The sequence below is a fragment of the Sphaeramia orbicularis genome, chromosome 8, assembly GCF_902148855.1.
Source record: "Sphaeramia orbicularis chromosome 8, fSphaOr1.1, whole genome shotgun sequence".
NCBI classification, from domain to species: domain Eukaryota; kingdom Metazoa; phylum Chordata; class Actinopteri; order Kurtiformes; family Apogonidae; genus Sphaeramia; species Sphaeramia orbicularis.
The window spans coordinates 13,232,062-13,257,903 of NC_043964.1; the positions used below are offsets into that span (position 1 = coordinate 13,232,062).

The 25,842-nt window shown below is 40.3% G+C and overlaps 1 protein-coding gene across 5 annotated transcripts; it reads left to right on the forward strand.

Moving 5' to 3' along the window:
- Positions 1-2,245: 2,245 nt before the first annotated feature.
- Positions 2,246-25,771, forward strand: pbx4 (pre-B-cell leukemia transcription factor 4). Of its 5 annotated transcripts, none has more exons than XM_030140893.1 (10): positions 2,246-2,987; positions 5,058-5,171; positions 6,518-6,591; positions 18,284-18,528; positions 20,188-20,378; positions 20,549-20,684; positions 21,009-21,165; positions 22,518-22,621; positions 23,427-23,513; positions 24,284-25,771. In XM_030140893.1, exons 1-10 carry the CDS (start codon positions 2,803-2,805, stop codon positions 24,371-24,373), a joined length of 1,383 nt encoding a protein of 460 aa, XP_029996753.1. In that variant the 5' UTR covers positions 2,246-2,802; the 3' UTR covers positions 24,374-25,771. The 5 variants fall into 5 exon arrangements, with proteins under 5 accessions (XP_029996753.1, XP_029996754.1, XP_029996756.1 ...); XM_030140894.1 differs by having other exon boundaries at positions 22,551-22,621; XM_030140896.1 differs by lacking the exon at positions 22,518-22,621 and having other exon boundaries at positions 2,247-2,987.
- The last annotated feature ends 71 nt before the right edge of the window (positions 25,772-25,842 follow it).

Here is a 25,842-nt window from a genome sequence, read left to right on the forward strand (position 1 = left end):
ATAAAATAAAAGTCAGTGACTTCCTATGTCCTACAGTCAGGGTTTTCAACATGGAGTATGGTGAAATTTCCTCATGATTGTATTCCAGGGAGTGACTAGAGAGCATAGGGACAAGCAATGAGAAGACAAGTGGGGTTGTGACCGTGAGAGTTGTGAGTAAGGGAGGATGGAGCACAGCAGGAGAGATCGATTCTTATTTAGATGAAAATGAGGCTTGATGCTTGTGGGGTGAGAGGAGGGCAGCTTTAGCATCCAAATGAATAGAAGTTTCACAGAAATGATCCTTAAATGAATCACTAACAATAAAATGTAAAAAAGTTTACAAATACAGTGACACTTCTTTTTTTTTTTTTTTTTTACTTTTCAGAAGGTCTATTGACTGATAGACAATGCTTTTGGATTAGATGTAACACAACCATCCCTACATTATATTGTATAATAAAAGATTACATTCAGTGTGTTGGATGTCAGAAGCCATCTTTTTAACTGTTTGATTTGCATATAATGCATATTTGTTTATGAACATCAGTCACCAGTTGGCCTCCCTGCTTGTATACTCTTAAAAAGAACTAAGAGGGAATTATGTATTTACGTATTTTACAACCTTTTAGATAATCCTGAATTATGACCTGTACTATATGTACATGCAAAGAGCAATTACTGTTTAGGTTTACTGTATTCTTTATTCTTGTTGTCCCTAACTTTAGATTGATTAGCTCCAGATTGTAGTAGATGGATGTGTGGAGAGTCAGCATAAACCACTGCCAGTTTGGTCCTACTCCCTCATGCACACCCATCATCTCTTCTCAGTACAGCAAGACTGGCTGCAGCTCTCCTCCACATCCATTCAGCCAGCCATTCGTCTTGGAAAGCTGTCTCTCTGATCTGAGTGATAAACTACAGCAGAATTGCCCAGTTTGCAAAAAACAAGGACACTTGTTTTCAATCTGTGCTGTCAACATTTTCATACTGAAAACTGATGGGATGTTTCATTCATAGGGGGTTTAGAACAGAATAATATTTCTAGGCTAGACTCCTTTGCTTCAAGATTGAATGTTACTTGTGAAATTGCCAGCATTTGCCCACATAGATGAATATCAGTCAGTTTACTTTTTTGGCATAACTTTAGGAACAACAGTGAGTGACTGAGACCATTTAAAAGTGTATCTGTCTTTTGTGATCTTCAAGACTTCAGAACCTCACTTTAGGTCTCAGTGAACCATCTTATGGCCTGTGTTTTTAATGTTCATAGCCGTATAGCTGTTACAATCAGAATCAGTTTTCCTGGCAGAGTATGCAAACACATTCAAGGAATTTAAGTCCATTTTTTTCCACATTTTCCTCACATTACAGCAGGGAACAAGCACAACAAAGCAGAACAAATAAGGGTAGAGAGTTGGCAGGACACTTATGTAAAAATGTGTTGCTGATATATGACCATGCATGTATATATTTTCATATATGCAGGTTTAGAAATGATTATTAGACCACTGTGACAAAGTACTAGAAAGATATCTGTCATGAATGTGAAGTGTAAAATCAAAAGGATTTACAAATCAAAGACACATGAAATATTTGCTTTACAAATCTAATCAAGAAATAAGCTATGTTTAAATTGATGACAACAGAAACCCAATTTTTTCCATAACAAGGAAATTAGGGACATCTGATGTGGAAAAGTAATCAACAAACAAGTAATAGTCCAAGAAAATATCAAGCAAGTAGTGTTGAAGAGATGTGGCATTACATTTCTTTAGAAAATCACGTGGTCTAACAATTATTTTCAAAGCTTTATAAAAAAAACATTGTTGAGTAGCTTTATGTCTTTGTAGCCTTATGATGCAAGAGTTCTTGGTGTAAATAGAACAGATGATGCAAATGAAATGAAACTGCACTGTCCAGCTGCATTCAGGCTTTCACTTTAAACTTTATTAAGTAAATGGTCTTCCTCATAATAACGATCAAAAAGGTTCATCCACCACGTTTACGACTAAGTTATTAATTTAAAGGACAAGCAGTGATGATGACGTAAGAGCCTATCATCTGTAAAAGCTGTATACGAGGAGATCACCTGAAGAATTAATCTGCTGTAGCGGCCGAAACTGTATTGTATGAAATTAATGTTTTCTGTGTGCATTACACAAACTGTTGTTAAATATATGATTAGCAACACTCTTATCTACAGTGGTCCACCCACCCGCAAGCTCGCGCTCTGTGTGGTGCTATGAGTTCAATGGTCAACGCGACGCACATCGCTCGCGCAGCCCAGTACATCCCACATACTCGCGCGACATCAACAACAATGGCAAACCGTAGTCTGTTTGGGTAGGAGATTTCTTGTTGGAGCTAGACGGCCAGAAAGCCTCGACGCTTTACCTATGTCTTATTTCTCTTTTTGAAATTACTGGGAAATAGTTTGTCGTATTTTTTCGTGTTTATATTGTTTTCGAAAATGTGCGAGGCGCTGTTGGCAAGCTCACACAGTCTGTGCATGTGTGTCCCTGCTGCTTTTCTGCTGGGCTACAGCTACTAACCTAACCTAGCTGCTTTTCACTCGGTGGTTAGCTAACGTTAGCCTGGCCGCGTTTATTGACTTGAGGGGAAAAAACAAGCGAATGTAAAGCCTGTTTATACGATCTGTTTTATGACAATTGCTTTCCGTTATTTACTAATTGTCGCTGTCAGGAACAGTAAAAAGGTGTTGTATGATTTGTCGTAGAAAATACTTTGCTGGCTAGCTAACAGGCTAGCTATTTGTGTGTATTCTTCGACTGAGGAAAACGGCGAGTTTTCTTTGAAAGTATGGATGACCAGACGAGGATGATGACGGGTCTGACCGGACTCGGTGGACTACAACAAGCCGACGTTGGTGACCCAGACGCGGTCAGAAAACAGCAGTCCCTCGGCCAGCCTCAACAAGACATAGGGGATATCCTACAGCAAATAATGGCTATCACTGACGAAAGCCTGGACGAAGCACAGGCCAGGTAAGAAAGGCGAAGAGCCATTTTCGACATATGATAGCAAAGCTAAAGTACGCTGCATTTGCCTTATTTTTACTCACGCTCGAGCGTTTCTGTGCAACGTTCACGTGAGGTTATGCGTAAATGTAGAATTAATGCAACTTCACATTACATTGCAATTCCTTGTTTAACCAGTGCGTTTAGTTACAGAATAACTTGAACACCCACATAACAGTGCAGTTGTAGTTTGTAAGGAGGCTCTTTGTTACTTCAGATCGCGCTTTATTGTAAACGGACTTTGAAACCTCGTTCACATACATTAAATGCATTCATCGTAATTGGTGTACCTATTATACGATGAATTAAAAAGTTTCACGTCCCTATATAGTCTGTGACAATGGTATCTTGTTAAATTGTAAGCCTCCCCACTTTCCCAAACTGTAGCTGTTCTGCCTTGCATCGACCTTTTGGCTAGGTTAAATTACAGTTCACTATCACTCATAAATGCAGAAATATTAGTCTTTGCGTGCAGCAAGCACGTCTTAAATGCTTTAGGAGTTTTTGTTTGTTATATCACGAATTGGAAATATATATTTCTGAAAATTAATATAACAGTTTGGAGGTACTTAACAATTCTCAAAATGCTTTTTAAAGTTAATGTTTGGCAAGTTACAAAAGTCAGAGTTATATTAGCGAAATTTTGTCTTTTGGCCATGTTCCTAAAACTTTCAATCTTGTTAATAAGAGTTTGTAAGAGTAACATTTGCTTGACTTTAGTAAGTGTGTCTTAAACATATCTAAATTAGTGTCGATAACATTAGTCATTGTTATGCAAATGGTGCATCAATTAAGGTAAGGCTGACTCTGTTGCCTCACGTATCAGTTGAGTGGTGTTTGTGATGACAGCAATCATTCACTGATATGACTCGTCACTTAATGTTTGTGTTAGAGGTATTTCTATGAATCTATTATTACAGGGTGTATGCGCTGCAGTGTGCAAATGACCCGCACACATTTGCCATGTGGCTCAAAGAGCATAAGGTCAGTTTCAGATGAAGCGTCAGTATTTCAACAATAGACAACTGTCCACTGCAAGACTGTGGCCACAGTGTGATGTGTCATTAGCTAGTGATTTTCCACCCAACATTTGACCACCTGGTTCTCTTAATTAATTCACTCCTCTTTCACTCCCTCCCTCCCTGGTGTTCATCCTTTTCATTGTGTGCTGGGTGCAATCAATTCTCCTATAATGTGTACGCGAGTGCAGCTGTCCGCAAATCGAGTTTCTATTAATGAGATGGTGGTGAGGGGGAGGGATGATGCTATACCGGCAACCTATGAACACTGAATATTACATTTTCACTACAAGTTTGAGGGCTTAATCAGGTCTTATTACATGAAGATAAAATTTTACTTAGTTAGGCATCCCATTCTGAAAAAGTAATTACAGGTGTGGCTCCCTTTGAAGGGCCAAAGGTGTCCTTGCTGTATTCTAGTATTGATCTCCCACCTAAAGGATGTCCTCTTCATGCCATATGTTTTCAGGATTAGCACTTAGAAGAATGCAGACTCATAATTCACTGGACTTACAGTACAATTCATTTTCATGTACAGCTCAAACCCTTGATGGTGCCATGTGCTAATAAACTATATAGGTGATTATTGTAGAACATTAAACTACAGAATAGTAGCTGTTTGTCAGTATTTTACAAATTAGTTGTGAGTGGTTGAGCAGTTGGCTGTACCTAATTTGATTTTTTTTTTTGTTTACTTTTGATGAAAGGCTAAAACATAATCAGAGTTCAGGACTGCATGCAGCCTGACTTTATAAATTGCTTTGATAATTTACAGCAGTTGGTATGAATAAAAATTTACAGTCCTAATCAGCATAATACATGAATCTAGTTTGTCACCCACACATCAATCACTTCCTCAGAGAGAGGTGGCTCTCATGTGAACATGACACCCTTGTCATGCAGGTGGCAGTGTGTTGGGATGGGGAGTGGTCAGGGCATCACAAGAACTTGGTGTTGCAGAATATAGTTCATGCACACCATCCGCCCTCATCCTCTCACCCTGTCGCCATATGTTCAGATGCTGGCCAGAGGACTCGCCGGCGCATTGGGGTGGATCAGACGACCCCACAGAGGGAGGGAGAGCAGGGGGGGGCATGGCAGGGGGTGGCCTGCCACTCAACTTCCAGCACAGGTCAGTACAGGACCGCATGAGCACCTCCTTCTCCCCCTCCTGCTCATTCCCTCCATTCTGAAGGCAGCCCTCCCCCCAACTCAAATCCAGCAGTGACAGTATTGGCTGAGAAAATGACGTAGTCTTTACATCAAATAGCCTTAGCATTTTCACACAAAGTACTTTGTGACATTTACAGTAGGTACACTATTTGCTCGTCCCCATAGCCTCCACTAACACTGTAGTGGACATTCACAACTGGAATTGGTGTTGAGGTCTGGTGTAGCCAAATCATGTTCATCTGTGGTTGTTGTTGTTGTGTATTAGCATTTTTTTTTTTTAGTTTTGTTTTTAGTTTTTGAAAAGGAATGCATTATTTTAGTCTAAGTTTAAATTTTTTCTCAGAAAAATTGATTAAACATAGTGGTGTTTTTTTTGTTTATCACATTTGCTTTATCTGTATGTCCACATTTTAAAGTTGTCACCCACAATATTTTGCCCTAATGATGTCATTCTGATTTGTAAAATACTTTTTAAGGCATATACAGTTCAAAGGATCAGTCATTTTAAAATACCGCTGGTACAATTGTAGAAATATTTTTATAAGATAAAGCAGTATCAAAACAAAGCACTACTTTGACCACAGAACTAGCTCGCAGAATAATGCAGTCCCTCTCTAATATGTAATTGTTGTCCTCTTTGTACAGTATGGACAAAATTTTACTTTCTGTTATAATGAGGATTTGGCTTGACCACATTAGTGCAGTTTTTAGTTTTTACACACAAGCTATGCAGGTGTGTGTTGGTGTACGGAGGAATCTTAGGTGTTAAGGTGCTACAATTTGATTATCCTGAACTGAAGAACTTTTGCCTTTTCTCCTGTATTGCCGTTACCCGTTTGGCAATAAACAGAATGTTTCTGATCAAATTAAAATGGCAGCCTAATACTTTCTATCAACTCACCATCTACTTGTAGGGAACAGGTCTTTGTGCAAGAGGTAGAAATTAAATTACCATGTATTAACTGTGGATTCTGGTGCCCAGTAATGATGACCTTGAGGTTTGGCATCATTACCTGTCCCACAGTGCAAAGCATCATAATGACAACATTACTCTTACTGGTTCACACTGATGCATCAGGGATGTTTCTGTACTCACAAAAGCCTCTGGCTGTTAAAAACGTCTCTTAAAAACACCATGGTGCTCTCTTGTTATGTTGCACTACACTCTTGAAATGTTGTATGCATAATACATACAGCTCCTGTACCTTTTTTATGGAAGAGGACATGGAACGGCTTGAGATAGAGGTCTGTTTATTGTAATCCCCCTTGGTCTCTCCCTCTCTTATTCCTTCTTCTCTCTTACAGGAAGCATGCCCTGAACTGTCACAGAATGAAGCCAGCCCTCTTCAGCGTACTCTGTGAGATCAAAGAGAAGACGGGTGAGTTTCTACTTCACTTGTTCTTTGTGTTCTCTTGTCTGCACAGATTGTAACCTAGTGTTAAAATGTATTATACCTTTGCTCCAGTAACTGACAGTGTTAAGATTTTTTTTATTAACTGTAATAAATGAATGTCAACTGTATATCATGTTTAAATGATTTAGCTAAATATAGTTTACTTTGGTTTTAAATTATTCCATATATGGATAACTGTTGTTTTGGCATAGTAATTATTGAAACTTAACCTATGTTTGGCCTCTTTCCAGACTTCACAGTGACCAGCTGAAACTAATCTTAGGGTATCTGTGCCTTTGAAACTAGAGTCAATCGCCAGAAGTTGTTGTGGAATGTGCAATGACTATATTTAATATACAGTATTTGAATGCATAAGTATACCCATAGTTTAGCATTTTTTGTGTGCGCTATTTATATTTAACAATAATTTGGACAAAATGTGAGTGATGGTGTTGGTAATGACTGCATTTTGACAAAGGGGTGAGGATGTATTGAAAAAACTGTTATATACAAATTATTACATTAAAAAAAATCATACCTGAAGGATATGACAAACTCCACAGGGGTTTTTCTTTACAGTCAAACTGAATGCTCCTGCTCCCTTTTAAAGCATCACGATCAAACAGTGTAGCGTAATGGTGTTTTGGGAATAAATTGGTATGAATATCAATGCAGTATTTTCATCCTAACAAAACATGTGAAGCTTGAATCAGGGAAAAACTACTATTACTGTATGTAATGCGGAACTTTTTATTCACCTTACCAGGAAAAAAAAGAGATTGGCTATGCAAATATCTCAGATTTGCTCTTAGTCGTTAAATTATTCAAAGTAAACAAGCTGCTTATTCGTATCTTGTTAGCTATTCCAGTCAGCTATCTGACAGAATCTAGTGTAGTTCAAAAGAGGAGGCCTGGGATGGATGGCAGATTGATGGTTATGGTAGTGGGAATGGGGCAGCCTTTTGAATCCTCTCCCTCTGTAAGTCTCCCTTCTAGTCTTTCTATGTGCTTTCTCTCGTTCACTCGCCTTGTGTATCTTCTAATAGCAAGCCTGTCTTGTTCAAATACAATTTGAAAATGCTGCACTGCTGCCTGTTGTGGCCCTCTGTCAATAATGTATTATAGCTCTCCAGTGATTGGAGAAAAGTAAAGGCTAGGCTTGAGTGAGTGGGGCAGGGTACACGGTTTCCCAGGCAACCAGTGGTCTTATTTACCCTAATGCCATTCACTTTGATTTTCACATTTAGTCTCCCAGTATTGTGGAGAGAGGGTCTATACTCCTACAGTAAGTTGAACAGAAAAACAGACACAGCACAGAGGCAGGTTAACAAAAGATTCATGCTTGAGGTGAAAATACCATCGTGGGTTATGAAGATCTTTGGATTTGCCTGTACTCTGCTGGCCATCTGCCACATAGTGCCCTCCTAACTGCAGCGTATACCTGCTTTGGCATTTCTCTGCTACTCCATCAGACCCCCTGCAGGCCCCATTATGTACCTCTGGAATGTGAATTGACTTCTTTCCAGTGCGGCTTGTAGTAGACCCAATCAGTAGTCATGTAGTATCTCCACAGATTTTCTGCAGTCTTTTTTCACTAATAAACATGCACTTGTGTCAGTGTACCCACATCCATACTCACTTGCACGCATACGCACACACTGAATGAGGATAAAAGCAAACTCAGTCTTGGGTCTACTCCTACTGCTTCGGTCTTGTCCTCTCCCCCTCCCTCCCTCTGCCTCGCTCCCATTCTTGAAAGAGAAGACTTGCTCTGAACTCAGGGCTTTGATATGGTAATGTAATGGTGGTGGAGGAGGAGGGGAGGTGGGGCGTGGGGGATGGGAGGTGAATTCCTCTGAGTGCTGCAGTTGGTTAGATTGTTTTCATTGTAAAGGAAATGTTCTGCACAAATGCCAGTATCCCCCCAACCCCACACTTCCACCCCCCCAACCCCTAAATTTTACAACAGTGCCTGTGTTGTCCTGAGCTTTCACATTAAACCTGACCTCCATCTGTAAAATTTGATTCCTGTTAATACTTCATTTAAGATGCACCCCCCCCCCAAAAAAAAAAAAAATTAAAACACTTGGAGAGAGACGGTAAATGATCAAAGTTTAAAGCCACTGGCTTTGCTTCGACTCAGTTCTGTTCTCACTCACTCTCATGGGTATTTGCTGTAAAAATAGCTCTTGGTGCAATGGGACAGCTTATGCCAAAATCTCTCACAAGCCACTGCAGTTACTCTCAGAAGTTTTTCATTCAGTTTGTGCATGTTTGAGGCATTTCTCCTCTACTTTTATGCATTCCTTGTGCTTTACACTTGACAACAGTGAATCTGTCACTCACATGCTTCTGTCACCCAGCTCAAGTCCCCCTCTTTTCAAGCCTGAACATTACTAGTTGTTTATTTTTGGGAAACTTTTAAATGACAACAAAAATGTTTTTTTCCAGCAGAATTAAAGCTACAGTATAGGGAGAACAAAGTCATTTCAAATTCTTGCCTTTTCTATCCATCACCTCTCACCTGGGCAAGTTCACACCTCGTCACTTGCCACTCATCTTGATAAGCTGTCTGATAAACAGCTTTGCAGCATAATACTGCTTCTTGGCTGTAAAAAGTACTGAACTAGCTAGCATCCTGTCTTAGCAACAATTAAACCGCTGCCTCTTAAACATTTTTAAGTGTTAATGTCCCAGTCACAATTATACTGTACAGTATCTAAAATGGTAAGGGATTTACAACAGGGACATCCTAATGGCCTGGAGCCAGTGGGATGTTGACATGAGCCAGTTGATTGCTCTCTTATGTGTCCAGTTTTTACAGTGTCCTAACAATGTGTCAGGGGCATCAGTTACTTGTTTTTCTCTGCTACTGGTCCACTCCCTTGTGTCTATGCATTTGCTACCCAGCTTTAGAGATGGTCAGAGATTGTTGCATTGTGTTGTATTTCAGTGTTTAAATAACAAGGTAAAAGTAGAATATTAAAACCCCTTCTGTACCGTTTTTGTTTCCAGCAGCACTTAGCTAGTATGTTGGCAGAGCATGTAGCTGACAGCCCATCATCACATCCTATTACTGTTTTGACAAGATGGATGAATGGTGAGATGTTACCAACTCAGTGTGACTTGGCTTCTGCTTTTTTGTTTTTCACTGCTGTTGGGGGGTGCATTTAATTGAAAAAGCCTCTCCCATTTGGTCACTAACACCAACACTATGAATATAACCTATTTAGAATAAAATTAATACTTAAAAACAACAATAGCAAACATAACAGGATGGTGGTGTCATTGTACTACATTACAACCATGATTTGGGGTATGTGATAAAAACAAAATAAATGTATAAACCACAGTGCAGCATCTTGGTATGTATCAACAGCCTGCAATTGTAAGAGTACACCCACAACAATGTGTGTTATTTTGTAACATGCGAGTTATCTGATTGGAGCCTTGCTCTTACAATTCACTGTAAATCTGTTGACCACCTCACATGTTTTGACAAATTAACCAAGATATCAAACGATGACAGTTATCTTGCCTGATTGTTGTGATTATGTGATATTGTGAACTTCTTCAAGCATGTTGCTACCTGAGCATTGCATAACAATCCCCAGGGCCAAGCTTTCAAGTCACAATATGCATCACAATACTATTGAAATCAACCAAATGGCCTCAATTACATGTTAATTGAATTATAGCATGCGGGTAAAGTCATCAAACGAAATGTGTTAAGTGATTCCTTGCTGCCATGTGTTTATTCACAGTCAAGTCAGACAATTAACTAGCCAAAATCTTTACAAATGTTATGTTAATCAATTTACTGGTGATTCAACATTTCCAAATCAAGTGGATTGGGATTTTATTTTAGTGGGTTTTGCAGGTGGAGAATGAGGAAAATAAATGGGAGAAAAATATCTGGTTTATATTAAATTATAATTAGAAGTGTCAGAAAATGGTGAAGGCAACCTAATTTTTCACAGATTAACAAACACATTATGTAAGTAGATAAATAAGTACATGACAATTCTTCTAAGACCAGTCACTTGCATGTGATCAATAAGAGTCGCTACTCAGGACCATTGATATTTGTATTGAAGATTGACAATTCAGAACTTGCATGCTCTTACTTTCAACGGTACGTTAATTTCAGAAGCCCCTTTTTGTTTAGTGAAAACCCTGTCAGTGTCATGTGTGACTTAGACGTTCATATTCCTCTAGTTTTATATGGTGCTTGAAGTCCAGTGATTCACATGGCTCATTAAGGCAACTTAATTATTATTATTTTTGACAGAGCTCAATTTGGAGCAGAGCCATAAAATTTTATGAGATATGAGGAACCTGTGGGGACTCGTTCATTTTATTTTCATGAGCGAAAGCTTACTTAACCTTTAAACCAAAAGTTGTAACAAGATTTTAAAAAATGGCAAATGAACATAGTTGTAATTTTAGTCTCACAACAACAGTGGTCTAAAATTAGATCATGCTTTTCAACTTTGTACTGTCACACCAGTTTTTTTATTTGGTCATCTCTGCAGGTTTTATATTTTAAGGTCATTTTTGTATTAGCATTCACTATGCAGCAGTGCTGGATTATCTCATTGACTTTTCAAGAATCTGTGTTTTGCGCTGTCCTGCCACTCAATCGTTTTTTTTCTCTCCCCAGCTCCTTTGCTGAAGAGACTGAAAAAAGATAGAGTGTGTGTTGGGGGGTGCAGGAGTGATACAGGGAGATTGATGAGGCAGTAAGAGCAGGAGTAATTACTCGGTGTCCATTCCCCAAGCCAGATTGGCAGACGGCTAATATCACACAGACCCCTGGCCCTGACAGACAACCCCCCCACCCCACCCCCCAACTCAAACCAGGGAGACTGAGCACCCCAACCTTCAGCTGAGGCCTAATGGTGTGTGGGCCAACTGATTTCCCCATGTGGTTTTATTCCTGTAGGAACTGGGCATATGTATATTGACAAGTGAAACTGCTGTCTGGGGTATGCTGTAAAATGGAAAAAGCTCAGTGGAATTGTTGTTGGAATTGTTGCAATAAGACTTTGTTGATGATTCTCCAAGGCTGGATAAAAGCATCTTAAGTAACTGACAAACTTTAATAACACAGATTTTGCTACTGTCACGACTGAGTTTGGGTGTGATCCTTTTTGGCAAATGCAGTATATAACTTGATGCCACAGAATTATGTGTAGTGGAGTAGTTAATTATATGCAGGAGTTTATAAAGCAGAGATGGCTTTACAAACATTTAGTTCAGGGATGAGTTTACAGCTGATCTAATGTATTGAACTAGCATTTACCAATTACTTTAAAGTCTGCTCAAAGTCACAGGAGAATTTGTATACCAGTGTGACATTGTTGGCAATTTATCTTAAAATAGTTATACATGTTTCATATATTTATACCTTACTTTAGATTAATCAATTTTAGCCCAGCAAGGTAAGGAGGAAACACTGAGCACCCCATCAGTATCGGTCCAGGATCACCCACGGGGTGAATTCTTACCTCTTCATCTCATCTGCCCTCCCTCTCAGCATGTCTATGCTTTCTCTGTGTTTTAAGCTTTGCTCTTAAAGGAAGCCTGTGTCTCTTTAATTAAAGATATGTAAATGTGGTCTCAGCTGGATTGCATTAGTTTGGTAGTGGTGGGGTGGGAGAGTGTCGGAGCCCAGCTCCTAATCCTGACTAATTAAGGATTAATTACAATTGATGGGAGCCTTCCACCCCTCTGCAGTGGTGCACGTTACTGCCCCAGACAGTATGTTTGTATATTTCACACCATGACATAAATACAGGGGAGAGATTTAAACATCATGGCTGGTGAATGGGGGCTGTACTGGGATAATCAGCATATATTGAGTATTAATACTGGAGACCACATGCTCCTTTGCAGTGCTCATCAGTGTAGATGAATGTTTTGATGTAGTAGTACTGTTTGCTAATCCCAAGTAAGGCTGGAAGGATGAGTTGAAGGATGATTAGTTTGTGTTCCCGTTGGTCAATTACAGACAGACTCATTTACTGTATGTTTGTCAGGTTAGCAGTGCCAATTACGGTTGCTCTCCTGTAAAACCACTTGTATATTGTTATCCTGACCAGAGACAGTGATTTTATTCCTCACTAAGCTGGTACATCAGACCTGTGCAGACCATGTACCCTCAGCTCTCTCTGGCACCATCTGACTGTGTCATAATGCTTGTTCACTTGTTATAAATGGGCACTGCTCTTCTGATCTATCGCTTAATTGCCACCTAATTTGCATAACAGTGCAAATTAACGACCTCTCAAATGAGCGTTCATTTTTCACAAAGTCTTTAGGAGCTCCTTAAGAGTCTGTGCTAATGAGCACAGGAGGCAGCTGGCCTGATGAGAGTTGACTGGGGGAAGATCCTAGCAGTGCTATAACAAGCCTCCTGCTTAGGTGCTCTTCGTCATCCTCCTCTTCCTCTTGTGACATTTCATTTTTTTCCTAGGTCTCTCATCTTTTGCTTTATACAGAACTGTACTAGACTATGGTGATCATATTATGAATTCAGTCGGAGGTTCTTGGCAGTACTTGAAGTACAGCAGGATACAAAATTCTACAGTCACACAAGTATTTTATCTTTAAAGTGAGTTGTTGTGGATAAATTCACGGGTGAATTTTGGTCATAAGTTAATTGAAGCAGAAGTTAATGTGCTTTTTTCACTATCAGTGGTATTTTATAGGATAGATGCGAGTTTCAGGCATGAATTTAATTTTTCATTTTGATATATTTATACTTAACACAATTTGTTGTTTTTCCCTTTTAATTAGTCATTTACTGACAGTGAAAGATTGTGGATTCTATTAAAGATGTATAAATATGTGCAGGTTAGTATTTCAGAAATACCTTGTTAAGTCAAGTTTCAGCAACACAATTAAAATTAAGATGTGTAATTGTGTATGAAAAAAGTATTTGTAAATACACTTGTTTACTGATTGTGTCTGTGGCTCATAATTTGTACACTTGGGGTTAATTTTCTTTTATTCTTCCTCTGTTTTTCAGCCTAGTGTGACTTTTAAAAACTGCTAGAAAAGCTATCAAGGGAAATCTTGTAATGTTCAGTCTAAAACTATGCATATAAATGATAGACAGAAAAATATATTAAAGACTCTGTGTTGTCTCATATTTGTGCAGATTAAGTGACAACACAAATTGATCCATCCCTCATTAGTGTTGTGTGTGCGTTTGTGTGTGCGACATTGTGTTTGCGTATGACCATTCAGGGGGGGTACACGTAGTCATCGCTCTGGTGTCCAAGTCTCTCTTTAGTTAATTAAGGCCTGATTAATGATGTGTTGGACTGAAGTGTTGTGTTTGCCCAAGGTGTGAGTTCTCCAATTCACACCTTAATCAGACCACACTGTGTTTACTCTGAATGCCTACCTCGCAGCGTGTGTGTCTGTGTGTGTTTGTGCAGAGTGGGGGGGCTGCGTGCAACAGGACTTCGTTGAACTACCCAAACAGATGCTGATTAGCGTGAGCTGCTTAAAGTAGGAATAGACATATGGATTGGGCTCATTAAGTTGACTGTACTCCACAAAACACACCTATTCAAGAGTGGGGTACTTCTTTGTATGTTATATTTGCAGTTGAAATACACCTCTCCCCGATATTAATCTGGCCAAAAGCCCATTAGGGAAATTATTCATTTTTAATGCCAGTGCTCCAGTTTTAATGTCAGACTCAACAACTAGCCGAAGGCAACGCTTTACTCAGTTCCTTTTTTTTTTGGTATTCTACAGAAATGGTGGGAGTAAATCAGAAGGCTATGTACATGGAGAAACTGGTTTGTAAAAGTGGACATTTAATTGTTAAAAAAAATTAATTTGTAAAGAAATTTGCTCCAATGTTGATAAAGACCCCTAGAATTGGTATGAGCGCTTAAGAATTTTATAAACTCATGTTGTATTTGAAGGTCTCACTTTCTGTGCTTTGTAAACGTCAAAAATTTAATTCAATGTATTTTTTTTTTTGTTTTTTGCTTAAAACGTAATTTGGTCAAGTGAGTTTTAATTGCCTATCCTTTAGTTGTCATTTTTTTTTCTTGGTTTGGGTACGTTATAAAAGGGTTTAAAACAGCAAAAGAATAGTACAATACAGGTAGATTGGTCCTAGTTCTGATTTTCCCCTACATGCATTGTATCACTTAGACACTCTTTCATCCTCTGTAACCACTTTTGGTCCTTAATGCATAGGTTTACCTACCTATCGTATCTCCAGAGCTTCTGTTGAGATTTATTTTTGCACTTTTGTGAGACACATTTGCATATTCATGTAGCATATTTTCATTGTGAAAACCATCCTTCTCTGGCCCATTCTCTTTATCTGGATTCTCTGTCTGTAATGAAAGGAAAACTGATGTTTTCACAGTCCTATCTTTTCTCTCTTTCTGGCTCACTCGCTCTTTGGCTCATCTGTACTCTGGATTCTGTATATTTCTGTAGCTTCTCTCTCGCTCTGTCTCTTCCTCTCTTGCTTGCATATCTTCTCCTGTGACTCCTTTTTTCAATTCTCCTTGGCTCTCCTTCTACCCTCTTTCTCTCCTTACCTTTTTTCCCCTTTTTTTCTTTCTCTATCCTTCTCTCTCTCCCGCTCCCTTGCTCTCTCCCAGTGAAAGGCTGAGAATACCCAAGGGAGCTGATGCAATTAAAATGCTAATCCTGTCTGTCTACAGAGAGAGGGAGAGGGGGGGCTGACAGCATGAGGGATTGCGGCTCACATGGAGAACTCGACTGAAATGGAGAACAGAGGGAGGAGGGGGGGCACTGGGGGTGGGGTGGGGGGTGCGCTGAAAGGGAGAGGGGGGAGGGGAACTGTGTTGAGGGGAGACAGAGTGAAAAAGGGGATGCTAGCGAGGGAAAAGACAGACAAGGATAAAGCTTGTGCTATGAGCTGAGCAATGATATACTGACTGCGTTTAAGTCTTATCTATCCCTATGTGCGGAAGGCATTACAGTTAATGTACAGCACTACTCTATTGGTTAGGTTGTTCACCCTTAGTTGCACTGCTTCATATTTTGTGTGTTGTGCCTGTACAGCACACCGTTTCAGCATTGCCTGTGCAGAAATGAGAATGATTATGTATGCAGTGAAAGCCCAGCTGGATACCCTGAATATTTCATAGTATGTGTTGCTCGCTCCGTCTCTCAATGCCACACAACCCAGCTAGGGTGGTAACATGCATAATGGTGTGATTTTCTAAGAGCTGTGGATGCAGGTTATGGGCCTTACGCTTGTGTCTTTGTATAAAAAAAATAGAATTTAACTACCATTACTCACACACTCTGACTTTTAGTCTCTTAGTTAATGAACCTTTACAGTGGCAATGACAGGGGCCAGTTGATCAAACAGAAGTGCTGCTTAGATTTCAGAGCAAATTAACTAGCAAGCTCCCATACCTGCAGGTTTGATTTTTGTAGGATTCTAATATTTTGCAAGTGAGTGACTGTATGATTTTTTTTTTTACTCCAATTTTACCTGCTTCCATATTAGACATTTTCAGTGTAGTATTTAACTCATTTCAACAGCTGCTATAATACCACTAGGCCACTAGACTGTGCATGAGTGCAATTGTGGGTAATCACAGCTTAATTGGAGTAATTAGGGGAATGTAGGGGCATTAGGCTACAGCTGGGGGCCATAATGAGGAGTGGGGGCAAAAGGGAGGGGGAAGAGGTGAGAAGCTTCAAGAGCCACAGTTGCCCTCTTCACTGTTGGCCAGTTGTACATCTCTTTGAATGGACAGTGCAGAAAACAAAACACATTGTTATGGATAGTCAGTACTGTCTGAGGCACGGTGGCCTGAACTCTGTCAGAACACGCAAAAGTCTAACACAACAGCGCAGTATTTGCAGAAAAGTATTTGTAGAGATCACGTTGATTCAACAGGTACAAAACAAACACTTTTGATCAGTGAATGAACTATAGGTTATCTGCGTAAGCAGTGAAGTGAATAGATTGTGAATGACTAAAAGGAAAGAAAAAGAGGAGGGAAAGAGATGGGCGAATCAGGGTCATTAGTTCAGGCGGCTGGGTCTGCTGCATTCCTGAGCCCTGAGATGGGGGAGCAGCAGAGCAGGAATGTGCCTTGGAGAGAGAAGAGACCAAAGCAGAGGGAAAGAAACAGCAAGAAGGAACAAGAAAAAGAGGGGGGTGAGAGGGAAAGTTGGACACTTTGCTAAGAGAGGCCTTAAATGGTGGAACAGACTCATTTATCAAATGAAGTTTGAAAACTCATCTGCTTTCGCACTCGGTAACTTAAAGCAAAACTGTTTTTGTCCTCATTTCTTTCACATCTGTTAGCTCTACAGTGCAGTTACACTCATTTGTGGGCTCTGACTGCTCCAAAACACGGCTGCAAACTCTTTTTAACGTGACTCCATGGTGAAACTTCACATAAAGAAAATAACATAAGATGGTTTTGTTTTTCTTTGTAGTTTTTAATTTAAATCAGAACAAACTACATACAGAAACAAGTAAGGAAAAAACAAGAAGACCAAAAAAGTCAGTGGATAAAAAACTCAGAGGGCTGTTAGCAGTAGGCTAAAAAGAGGAGCTCTGAATAAGGATGTTTATGCACGCCCTCACCTTTGATGATGAGCTTTGACTAACTAGTGTAATCCTTAAAGAGGACATGTACATAACACCACACAGTTTCCACTGGGATTAATCTTGTCATCCATATTATGAGCCCTGTCTCTTTCCCCACTGTTTAAATTGATTTCTACCTTGTGTTTCTAATTTGACAGGTAGAAATAGAAACATATATGCATGTGTGTGTGTTTAACTATAAGCTGCATGAAACATCATTCAGTTCTTGAATCCTTCGTATTAATTATTAATTCCAACATCAGCTCACTTACTTTCATACTGTGTATATGCAAATAAATTACATTGGTAGTGCTCCTTTTCTTATTTGCAAGTTGTAGTTGGGCTTTTTTTTAATCTACTTGGTCAATTGAAGTCAAATTCTTTCTTGTGCAGTGTATACCTAGGTGAATGATTTAGAAGTTTAAGTAGCAGGAGAAACTGTAGTTAGGTATTAAACACTTCAGGCTCTAAAAAACAGATGGTTGTCTACTAGAAACTTTTCAAAAGCAGAGTGTGTAAGGGAGCATGTGTGTGTATGTGTGAAAGGGAGAGAGAGAGAGATGAGAGCATGGCTGCAGGCTGACAGAGGTCCTGGTATAATACAGTGGTGGAGAGCAGCGACTGATAACTATACTTATGGCCACTGGGGCTCATAGTGACAGCACATGCACTCCCATTACTGGTCCCATGCCTCATGCCCTTATCTCTGGCAGCCTTCCACAGAGGGGCCACAGTGCCCTCTGCTGTTGATACAGAGGAAGTTCAGGCTCATTGAGAATTCAGCCAGGCGCTCAAAGCAATGACTCAGGGGAGAAACTTGACTGGGTTTTGACAGGGCTGCACTTCTTTGAATTTTAGCAGTGATAAAGCATTTTCCTATTCACCCATAAAACCCACAGTATTGGCCTTTTTGAATGGAATATATGTGGCCTGTCAGTTTAAAAACTTTTGAACCAACAGGCTTTTTCAGAAGGATTTCTATCTTTGGCGGAGTGTTACAATGTCCATAGATTTTCTTAAAACTGACTTTTCTTCTCTTTGTCTTCTCTCATCTAGTGCTGAGTATACGAGGAGTGCAAGAGGAGGATCCCCCAGATCCTCAGATCATGAGGCTGGACAACATGCTGCTAGCAGAGGGTGTGTCAGGACCGGAGAAAGGTGGTGGATCAGCTGCAGCGGCTGCAGCAGCAGCAGCGGCAGGGGGCTCACCCACAGACAGCAGCATTGAACACTCTGACTACAGAGCCAAACTTGCCCAGATCCGTCAGATATATCACTCTGAGCTGGAAAAATATGAGCAGGTTTGTGACATTAAATATCTAACTTATGTTGAATTCATTCATTTTCTGAACCGCTTAATCCTCGAGAGGGTCGTGAGGGTGCTGGAGCCTATCCCAGCCACCATTGGGCAAATGTGGGGTACACCCTGGATGTGTCACCAGTGCATCACAGGGCTGACATATAAAGACAAACAACCATTCACTGCCATATCCACGCTTTTGGGCAGTTTAGATTAACCCATTAAGTGCATGTCTTTGGATGGTGAGAGGAAGCCAGAGTACCCAGAAAGAACGCACACAGACAGGGGGAGAACATGCAAACTCCACATATGCCGTGTTTCCACTTCGTGCAACCGGCTCAGCTCGACTCAGGTACCAGATACTATTCCTGGAGACCGTTTCCATTACAGGATAATACCAACTTTACAGTACCTGAACATCATAGCGACGCGGCACGTAACTTCTGTGACATCTGCTCAGAGAGTTGCTGATAAACTTGCTTGTTTTGTGTTGCTCTGTCAAGCTCATGCTGAATTTTTTCGTAGGCCACCAAGGACATAAATGTCTGAGCCTCCTCAACCAACCATGGTGTAGTTTTGCGAGCTGTCATCATGTGGATTAACCTACTGGTATATTTACTGTAAACTTCCAAATCTGGTTTTTAAAATGGCGGCTCATGCATTGATGATGCAATGACGCAGAGACCACTCTCTGCACATGTTTACATGTCATGTTTTAGTATCTCTTCCCCTCATTTTGGAACCTCAGCAGAGCAGACACCAAAAAACTAGTATCAGGTACCAGATTCCAGGTTCTTTTATAAAATGGAAATGCAAAAAGGTCAAGTCGAGTCGAGCCAGCACCACGTAGTGGAAACGCAGCAATAGAGAAGGTCCCGCCTTATGTAGAATATGCATATACATTAATAGTATATTAAATTCTGATCAGTTTATAGGAGTGAGACACACAACTCCTCTTTATCTTTGTCTAGAAGCAAACTAATACACACACATCTGGTTTCATGATAGACTTTAAAAAATGTAATTTCAGCTATGTATCTGTATCTGAAGACTGATTACCTCAGTATCTCTAGTAGCTGGTATTTTAAATCTTAGATATTTTAATTACTACCTTCACCTGCTGCATTGTCATTGGAATTTGATTCGTACGGCTACTTGTCTCGTGCTGCTTCTGTGTAGGTGAGGACCAGATAAAGCCTTTTCCAGCTAATAGTGCTAAGACTGTGAAATCACCTGTAGTATTTCATGTAGACAGAAAATGGTGTATCTTTAGTATTTATTGTCACCATAATCCAAAGTGTGCTTTCCGAATTTAATGCTGACTTAATCATAAAAGTACTAACATAGATTTTTGCTGTAACACATACGTTCATAATTATAATTTTCTTTAAACCTAAGAGGAAGTCCTATTCAGAAACACATACAAAAACATGCACTGATGCATGTGTAGGAATCACCAAAGGCTGTGGCCAAGCAGAACGAATTTAACAAAAAATATTGCCGTGCCCTGTAACAAAGATGAAGGCAAATGATCAGGAGAAGAGTCACAGAGACTAGGTCTGAATGGCATCATCAAAATTATTTCATTCTGATGGACAGAATCTGTACGTGCTTTTTTTTTAACACCGCCATTCACCTCCTCTCTGTCTCCCTCGTCCAGGCATGCAGTGAGTTCACCAACCATGTAATGAACCTGCTGAGAGAGCAGTCTCGCACACGGCCCATCTCTCCTAAGGAGATTGAGCGCATGGTGGCCATCATCCACCGCAAGTTCAGCTCCATTCAGATGCAGCTCAAACAGAGCACCTGTGAGGCAGTCATGATCCTGCGCTCACGTTTTCTGGATGCCAGGTAGGCCTGTTTTTGTCTATTTAGTAATCTCTGCATGTGTTTATGCAAGAGAGTGTGCACATATCAAATAGTTTGCTATATTGTTCAGGATGGACATAATTTGTGCGCTGCTATGTCAGACACAGACATTCCAAGCATATCGTTCATTATTTCCTTTCTCTGTGTGTCAGACGTAAGAGGCGCAACTTCAACAAGCAAGCTACAGAGGTGCTGAACGAGTATTTCTACTCGCATCTGTCTAACCCTTACCCTAGTGAGGAAGCTAAGGAAGAACTGGCCAAAAAGTGTGGGATCACTGTATCTCAGGTGAATAAGCACTCCCTCAAATACTGTCCCAGTAATTTGACACTGTATGTATTTTTGATTAAGATGAGGCTATTTTGGTTGTTGAAATTTTCTATTCACCTGTCTCAACAGACTGTTTCTAGCAGTTTGAAGAAAAAAAAGACTTAATGCATTGTTTTGCTATTTGTTTCACTAAAATAAAAATGCTACAATAAGCAGAGCAACAAAGATTAAAATGTGTTTTCCTCGTTTAACATTGTTTAGTTGAGGCAGCCACAACTCCGATGTGAAATGAATGCAGATGAAACTGTACATTTGAATATCTGACAACTCTCTGCACCTCAGGTCTCTAATTGGTTTGGCAACAAGAGAATACGCTACAAGAAGAACATTGGTAAGTTCCAGGAGGAAGCAAACCTCTACGCAGTTAAGACAGCGGTGGATGCTGCCAATGTGTCAGCGCAGGCTAGCCAGGCTAACTCTCCGGCGACACCCAACTCAGGTACCATATCCTCCATTTCACTTGACCCCAAACACACTACTACTCATTACCAAGCGTCAGTTCCTCTACAAACACTTGCATCCCCACACAAACATTCAGACAGGGTTGTGTAATCCACTGATGTGATTGTTCAAAAGGAAAGGAAACCCACACTACACAAGAAATTTCTCCTCAGCCAGTTGGCACACTGCTAGAGTCAAAGATTGTAATTATTTTGCATTAAATGAGTGGTAATAACATCGCAGCCAATGTGTTATATAACCCTACTGTAAGTAATCTTAAGATAAAGTGAACAGTGCAGTATTTTGCATGTTTTCGTACTGTATTTTCATACTGAACATGTGAACATTGCTTGTTGTGATACTCACTGATATCACTGAGCAACTGACCTGATATCTGCTTCAAATGCTTTCTGTCCATCTCTCATGTTGCCTCTCTGCAAATTACCTCTTTTATTTAATTTGCATGCTGAATTGGTTTTTGTACAAGTTATATAAATCTTTGCATCTGTCTGTTCAATCCATTCAGATTTTTAAATGATTATTTAACACATAGCACATAATAATTTTATAGTCACCTCAATTTGCTAAGGAAATTGAATGGACCAGGTAGGTGATCATTCACATGTTTGAGTCATGTAGCTTTTTCAGTTTTAAGCTGTTTCAGGCAATTACCTTCAGGTTTCCAGCCAGTATTTCCTGAAGTGTTAAACACCACCTGTGTAGAGTATGAGTCGATAAGAAAGCAGAAGTAACCGTTTATAGCATGTTTAGAAATTGAGAGTGATTAAAATGTGGTTAAAATGAACCACATCTGACTGCCAGAAAACTAGCATCCTGTTGGTGGCTGGTCATTCTCAGCAGCACTCTGTTAAAAGCACAGTGCAGCCGTTATTCATCCATGGCTTGATGTATTGTCAGACTGTCCTGGCCAGTGTGTCCTGACTGTACTTTGGTATCTATTTCATGGAAATTAGTATTTGTGTCACCTTCAACTCTCCTTACCATTTATTAGAAGTGTAATTCCAACAACAGGCAGACGGCTCATCAGAACAGGTGTAATTAAATATACAAACAATGGAATGTATTTCATGATTTTCGGTTCTCCCTGCACTTTCACTTTTTTGTTCTTCTTATTGGTGTATGTGTATATGGAAATGAGAAATCAGGCTTCTAGACTTGTAACATAATTAATCAGAATATGCTCCCAGAGATGGGTGACCCTCATGTTGAAGCTTGTTGTTAGAGGAGGATTTATGTCCAGTAGTGGTTGTCCGTGACCACCGGCGACTTTTTGACCCCAAGGCACTATGGTGCAGCTGATTGGCTTTTGGCTATATATATTGCCTGCAGGGTCACCGGGGTCATTCAGTTTGTCTCACACAGGCGACGCCTACCTTGGTCTGCGTTCCCTCAACGGGGAGGCTCTCAACATCGCCCCCTCTCTACAGCCGCAGGTATGCACTGAGGACGGCTGCAGAGCTGACCTCAATGCCGTCACCCCAGCCTCCCAGTATCCCTGGACACCTACCTATAGACTAGCTCCTTTTAGCCCCAACCTCTCCTCAGAAACTGCCCCCACCATCCCCTCCCCAAATGTGAAAATAGTGACTTTTCTTAGCTCTTTGTGATCCCTGAAGACTTCACTCCAGAGGAATGTCAGTTTGAGGTTATTTCAATGTAGAAATGTAGTATATCCTGCAGTAGTTATACCTGAGAGTACAGTGTAGAATCCTTAATCGGAGTCTTTTTAAAACATAGCTGGACAACTCCCATGTTTCAGTGACCCTCTGGTTAATGGCCCAGTTCACCATCCTTCAGCCATTCCTGCATCATCTGCCACCTTTCCCTGCCCTCTTTTATATCCCTTCATACGATCTCTCTGTATCCACCCATGTTGTTATGCCCAAAAAATTCCCTCCAACCTGGCTGTCCCTGTCATTGTTGTCTGTTAGTAGCAGTAGCTGTAGTAGTATTTTGTTTTTCTGGTGGGATTCTCAGATTTCTACTGCTAAGGGATTTACTGTCAGATAATATAACAATAACCCCAAGTATAAGATTTGCTTTTGGCTTTAGTTGCTGGTTTTTAGACAATGGAAATTCAAGCACTGGGGGTTTGATGTAGAGTCTTGTTTACTAGAGGTGTAACATTCATGAGAGCTGCCCCTCTGTTCAACCTGGGTGTTTTAGGTAAAGCAGTAGGAAACTCATTAGTTGATGTTGCTTTATTTATATATTTTTGCTGTTTTTTGTGTGTGATAGGTGGATACCCTGCACCGTGCTACACACCTGACGGCCGGTTATGAGGAGCTGTCGGGCAGTGGCCTCTACACCCCTCATCGCCTGGATGTGAGTACAGCAACTGTTCATCGTGTGGGTTAAATGACAAAGTTCACATTCAGCCAGATTACGTGCTTAGGGTGTAGCTGTGGAGCTTTTTCAGGTGAAGGAAGTGTGGACATAGGTAATATGCATGTCCAAAGATGATTATGGTTACGAAATCTCCAGAGCTGCACAATATGACCCAAACCTCACATCCTGACCTGAATCTATAGTGAACAATGCAAATCCCAATATTGCACACTATTTGTAAATTCAATAAACAAATAAATAGTGTATATAAAGAAGAAAATATTGCCCAAATGATTCTAAAAAATTGTGATTTGTGACACAATAAAATTAAAGATGCAGTAATAATCTATGGTCACATAAAATATACATATATAATCCTATCACCCAGCATTCTTTTAACAGTTACAATGTCAAGCAAATACTACCACTAAAATATTATTTGTTTACACTTACATTAGCTCTCATGTCAATATAGTTACTCCTCTCGTATCCTGTATTTCACAAAAATGCAGGTCCTTCAGCTGGAAATCACCTAATCAGTGTTCACTTAGGTCTGATAATGAACCAATCACCACTGCTTTTTAAGAAATCAAGTGTAGAAACTATTCTGTTTTATCCAGTAGTTCTTTCTTTTCTTCTGTAACTTCTAAACTAGCAAAGCACATTTGGCTCACAGGCATAATAAGTACAAATACAGATGATTAAATCTACTTATTGTAAAACTGACATTATATGCAGACGATGTTCTTCCTTGACTGTGTTTGCAGGCTAACAGCTGGCAGGACACCACCAACACCCCTTCAGTCACCTCCCCTCCTGGTCCTCCTGGCAGCGACCACTCCGACACCTCCAACTGATTCGGTGGCTCTTCCTGCCATCACTTCATTCCTACTGTGGTCTGCTTTGACTACCATCCTCTCTTTACATTTTTACATCACTTCTCAGACAGCCAGGCAAGGCTGTGCTCACATGTCATAAACTCACCCTGTGCTGGAACACAGAACAGCCGAACAATAGTTAAGAGGAATTCATCACCTCTGCTCCACTTTGATGATAGAATCTGTGTAACTCAGAATGAAAAATGGTGTGGAGCTCAATGATGCTTAGACAGATAGACGACATCTTTCCTATCAAGGACTTTTTGAAAACCACTGATCCAGCCGTGTAGATGATCATGATGTCTGTACATTATGTGTATATGCACGTTACCTTCACACAGTACTCACACAGCTTGTCCACGTGCTGTTGACCTCTGCACTCGACCCTTTTGCTTTGGAAAACTGTGTGTGATTGCCTGTATCTCTTGAAGCCTTGGCATTCGACAGCCAAACTGTTGATACGGATCACCAGGGAGCTCTGCTCACCTTGCTCGTACCAAAGTGCTGCCCCAGTAGTTGTCAACACATCTGTTCCTCCAAGATCACCTCTGCCAAGTCAACACAAGACACTGTTCTATCTTCCAATCCTTCTAGCTTGATGTTTCATTCTGTTGGAGATTTCAACGTGACTAATCGAGTTATGCACTGATGTGCATGCTCCCCCACGTACACACACGTTTCTTTTAAGTCATTTTTTCCATAGTAAGCTGACATAAAACGTGTCAAGCACAAAAGTTAGCATCCATGTAACGGGTGTTGCTACCTGTGAAAGGGTAGTAAAGGGGATCACTGTTCTAAACCAGGCAGGACAAGTGAGAAGAGGGCTGGTGAGAAGAGGAGGAAAGGGCAGAGAGAGGAGAATATCTTTGGTTGAGTGGATGTAACTAATAGCGCTTTTTGTTGCTAACCAATAGAGGGTGTCGGTAGATGGCTTGTAGACTTTACTTCTTGCTTTCTGTCCACTAGTTTATTTGATTGTAGGCTATTTTCTAATGCTGTTTCACCAAGAATGCACCAGCCACCACCAAAAATGAGCTCAATAAAGCATCTACATGATGTTAGGAGGAAGAAGGACAGATAGATTTTGGGGCACTGATGTGTTATTGGGACAAACGTGACATGAATTTAGAAAAGTGACTGTCTTCCATGCATGTAGGACTTCTAGGCGTGAAATTGTTTTCATTAAACCTTCCGAGTTTTTAGCTTCGTTTTTATTAACAAAAAAAATAAAGGGTATAATTATTACAGTCAGACCAAAAAGGAAAAAGTGCATCATGTATTGCTATGATGTGTGTGTCTCCGTGTGGGCGTGTGTACAGTGTTCTTGGGATGTCGAAGTCAAACTGGCTGGTGCCCTCTGACCTTTGCAAGCATTAAGAGACTGGATGCTTCCTCCAGCCAGTGACACAGTGGGTGGGGTTCAACTGAGATCTCCCTCCCATCGCAAA

Coding starts and splice junctions, on each gene's coding strand:
- pbx4 (XM_030140893.1), top strand. CDS start 2,803: ATGGATGACCAGACGAGGATGATGACGGGTCTGACCGGACTCGGTGGA. Junction 2,988..5,057: donor CTGGACGAAGCACAGGCCAG/GTAAGAAAGGCG, acceptor CCATATGTTCAG/ATGCTGGCCAGAGGACTCGC. Junction 20,685..21,008: donor GTGGGATCACTGTATCTCAG/GTGAATAAGCAC, acceptor TCTGCACCTCAG/GTCTCTAATTGGTTTGGCAA.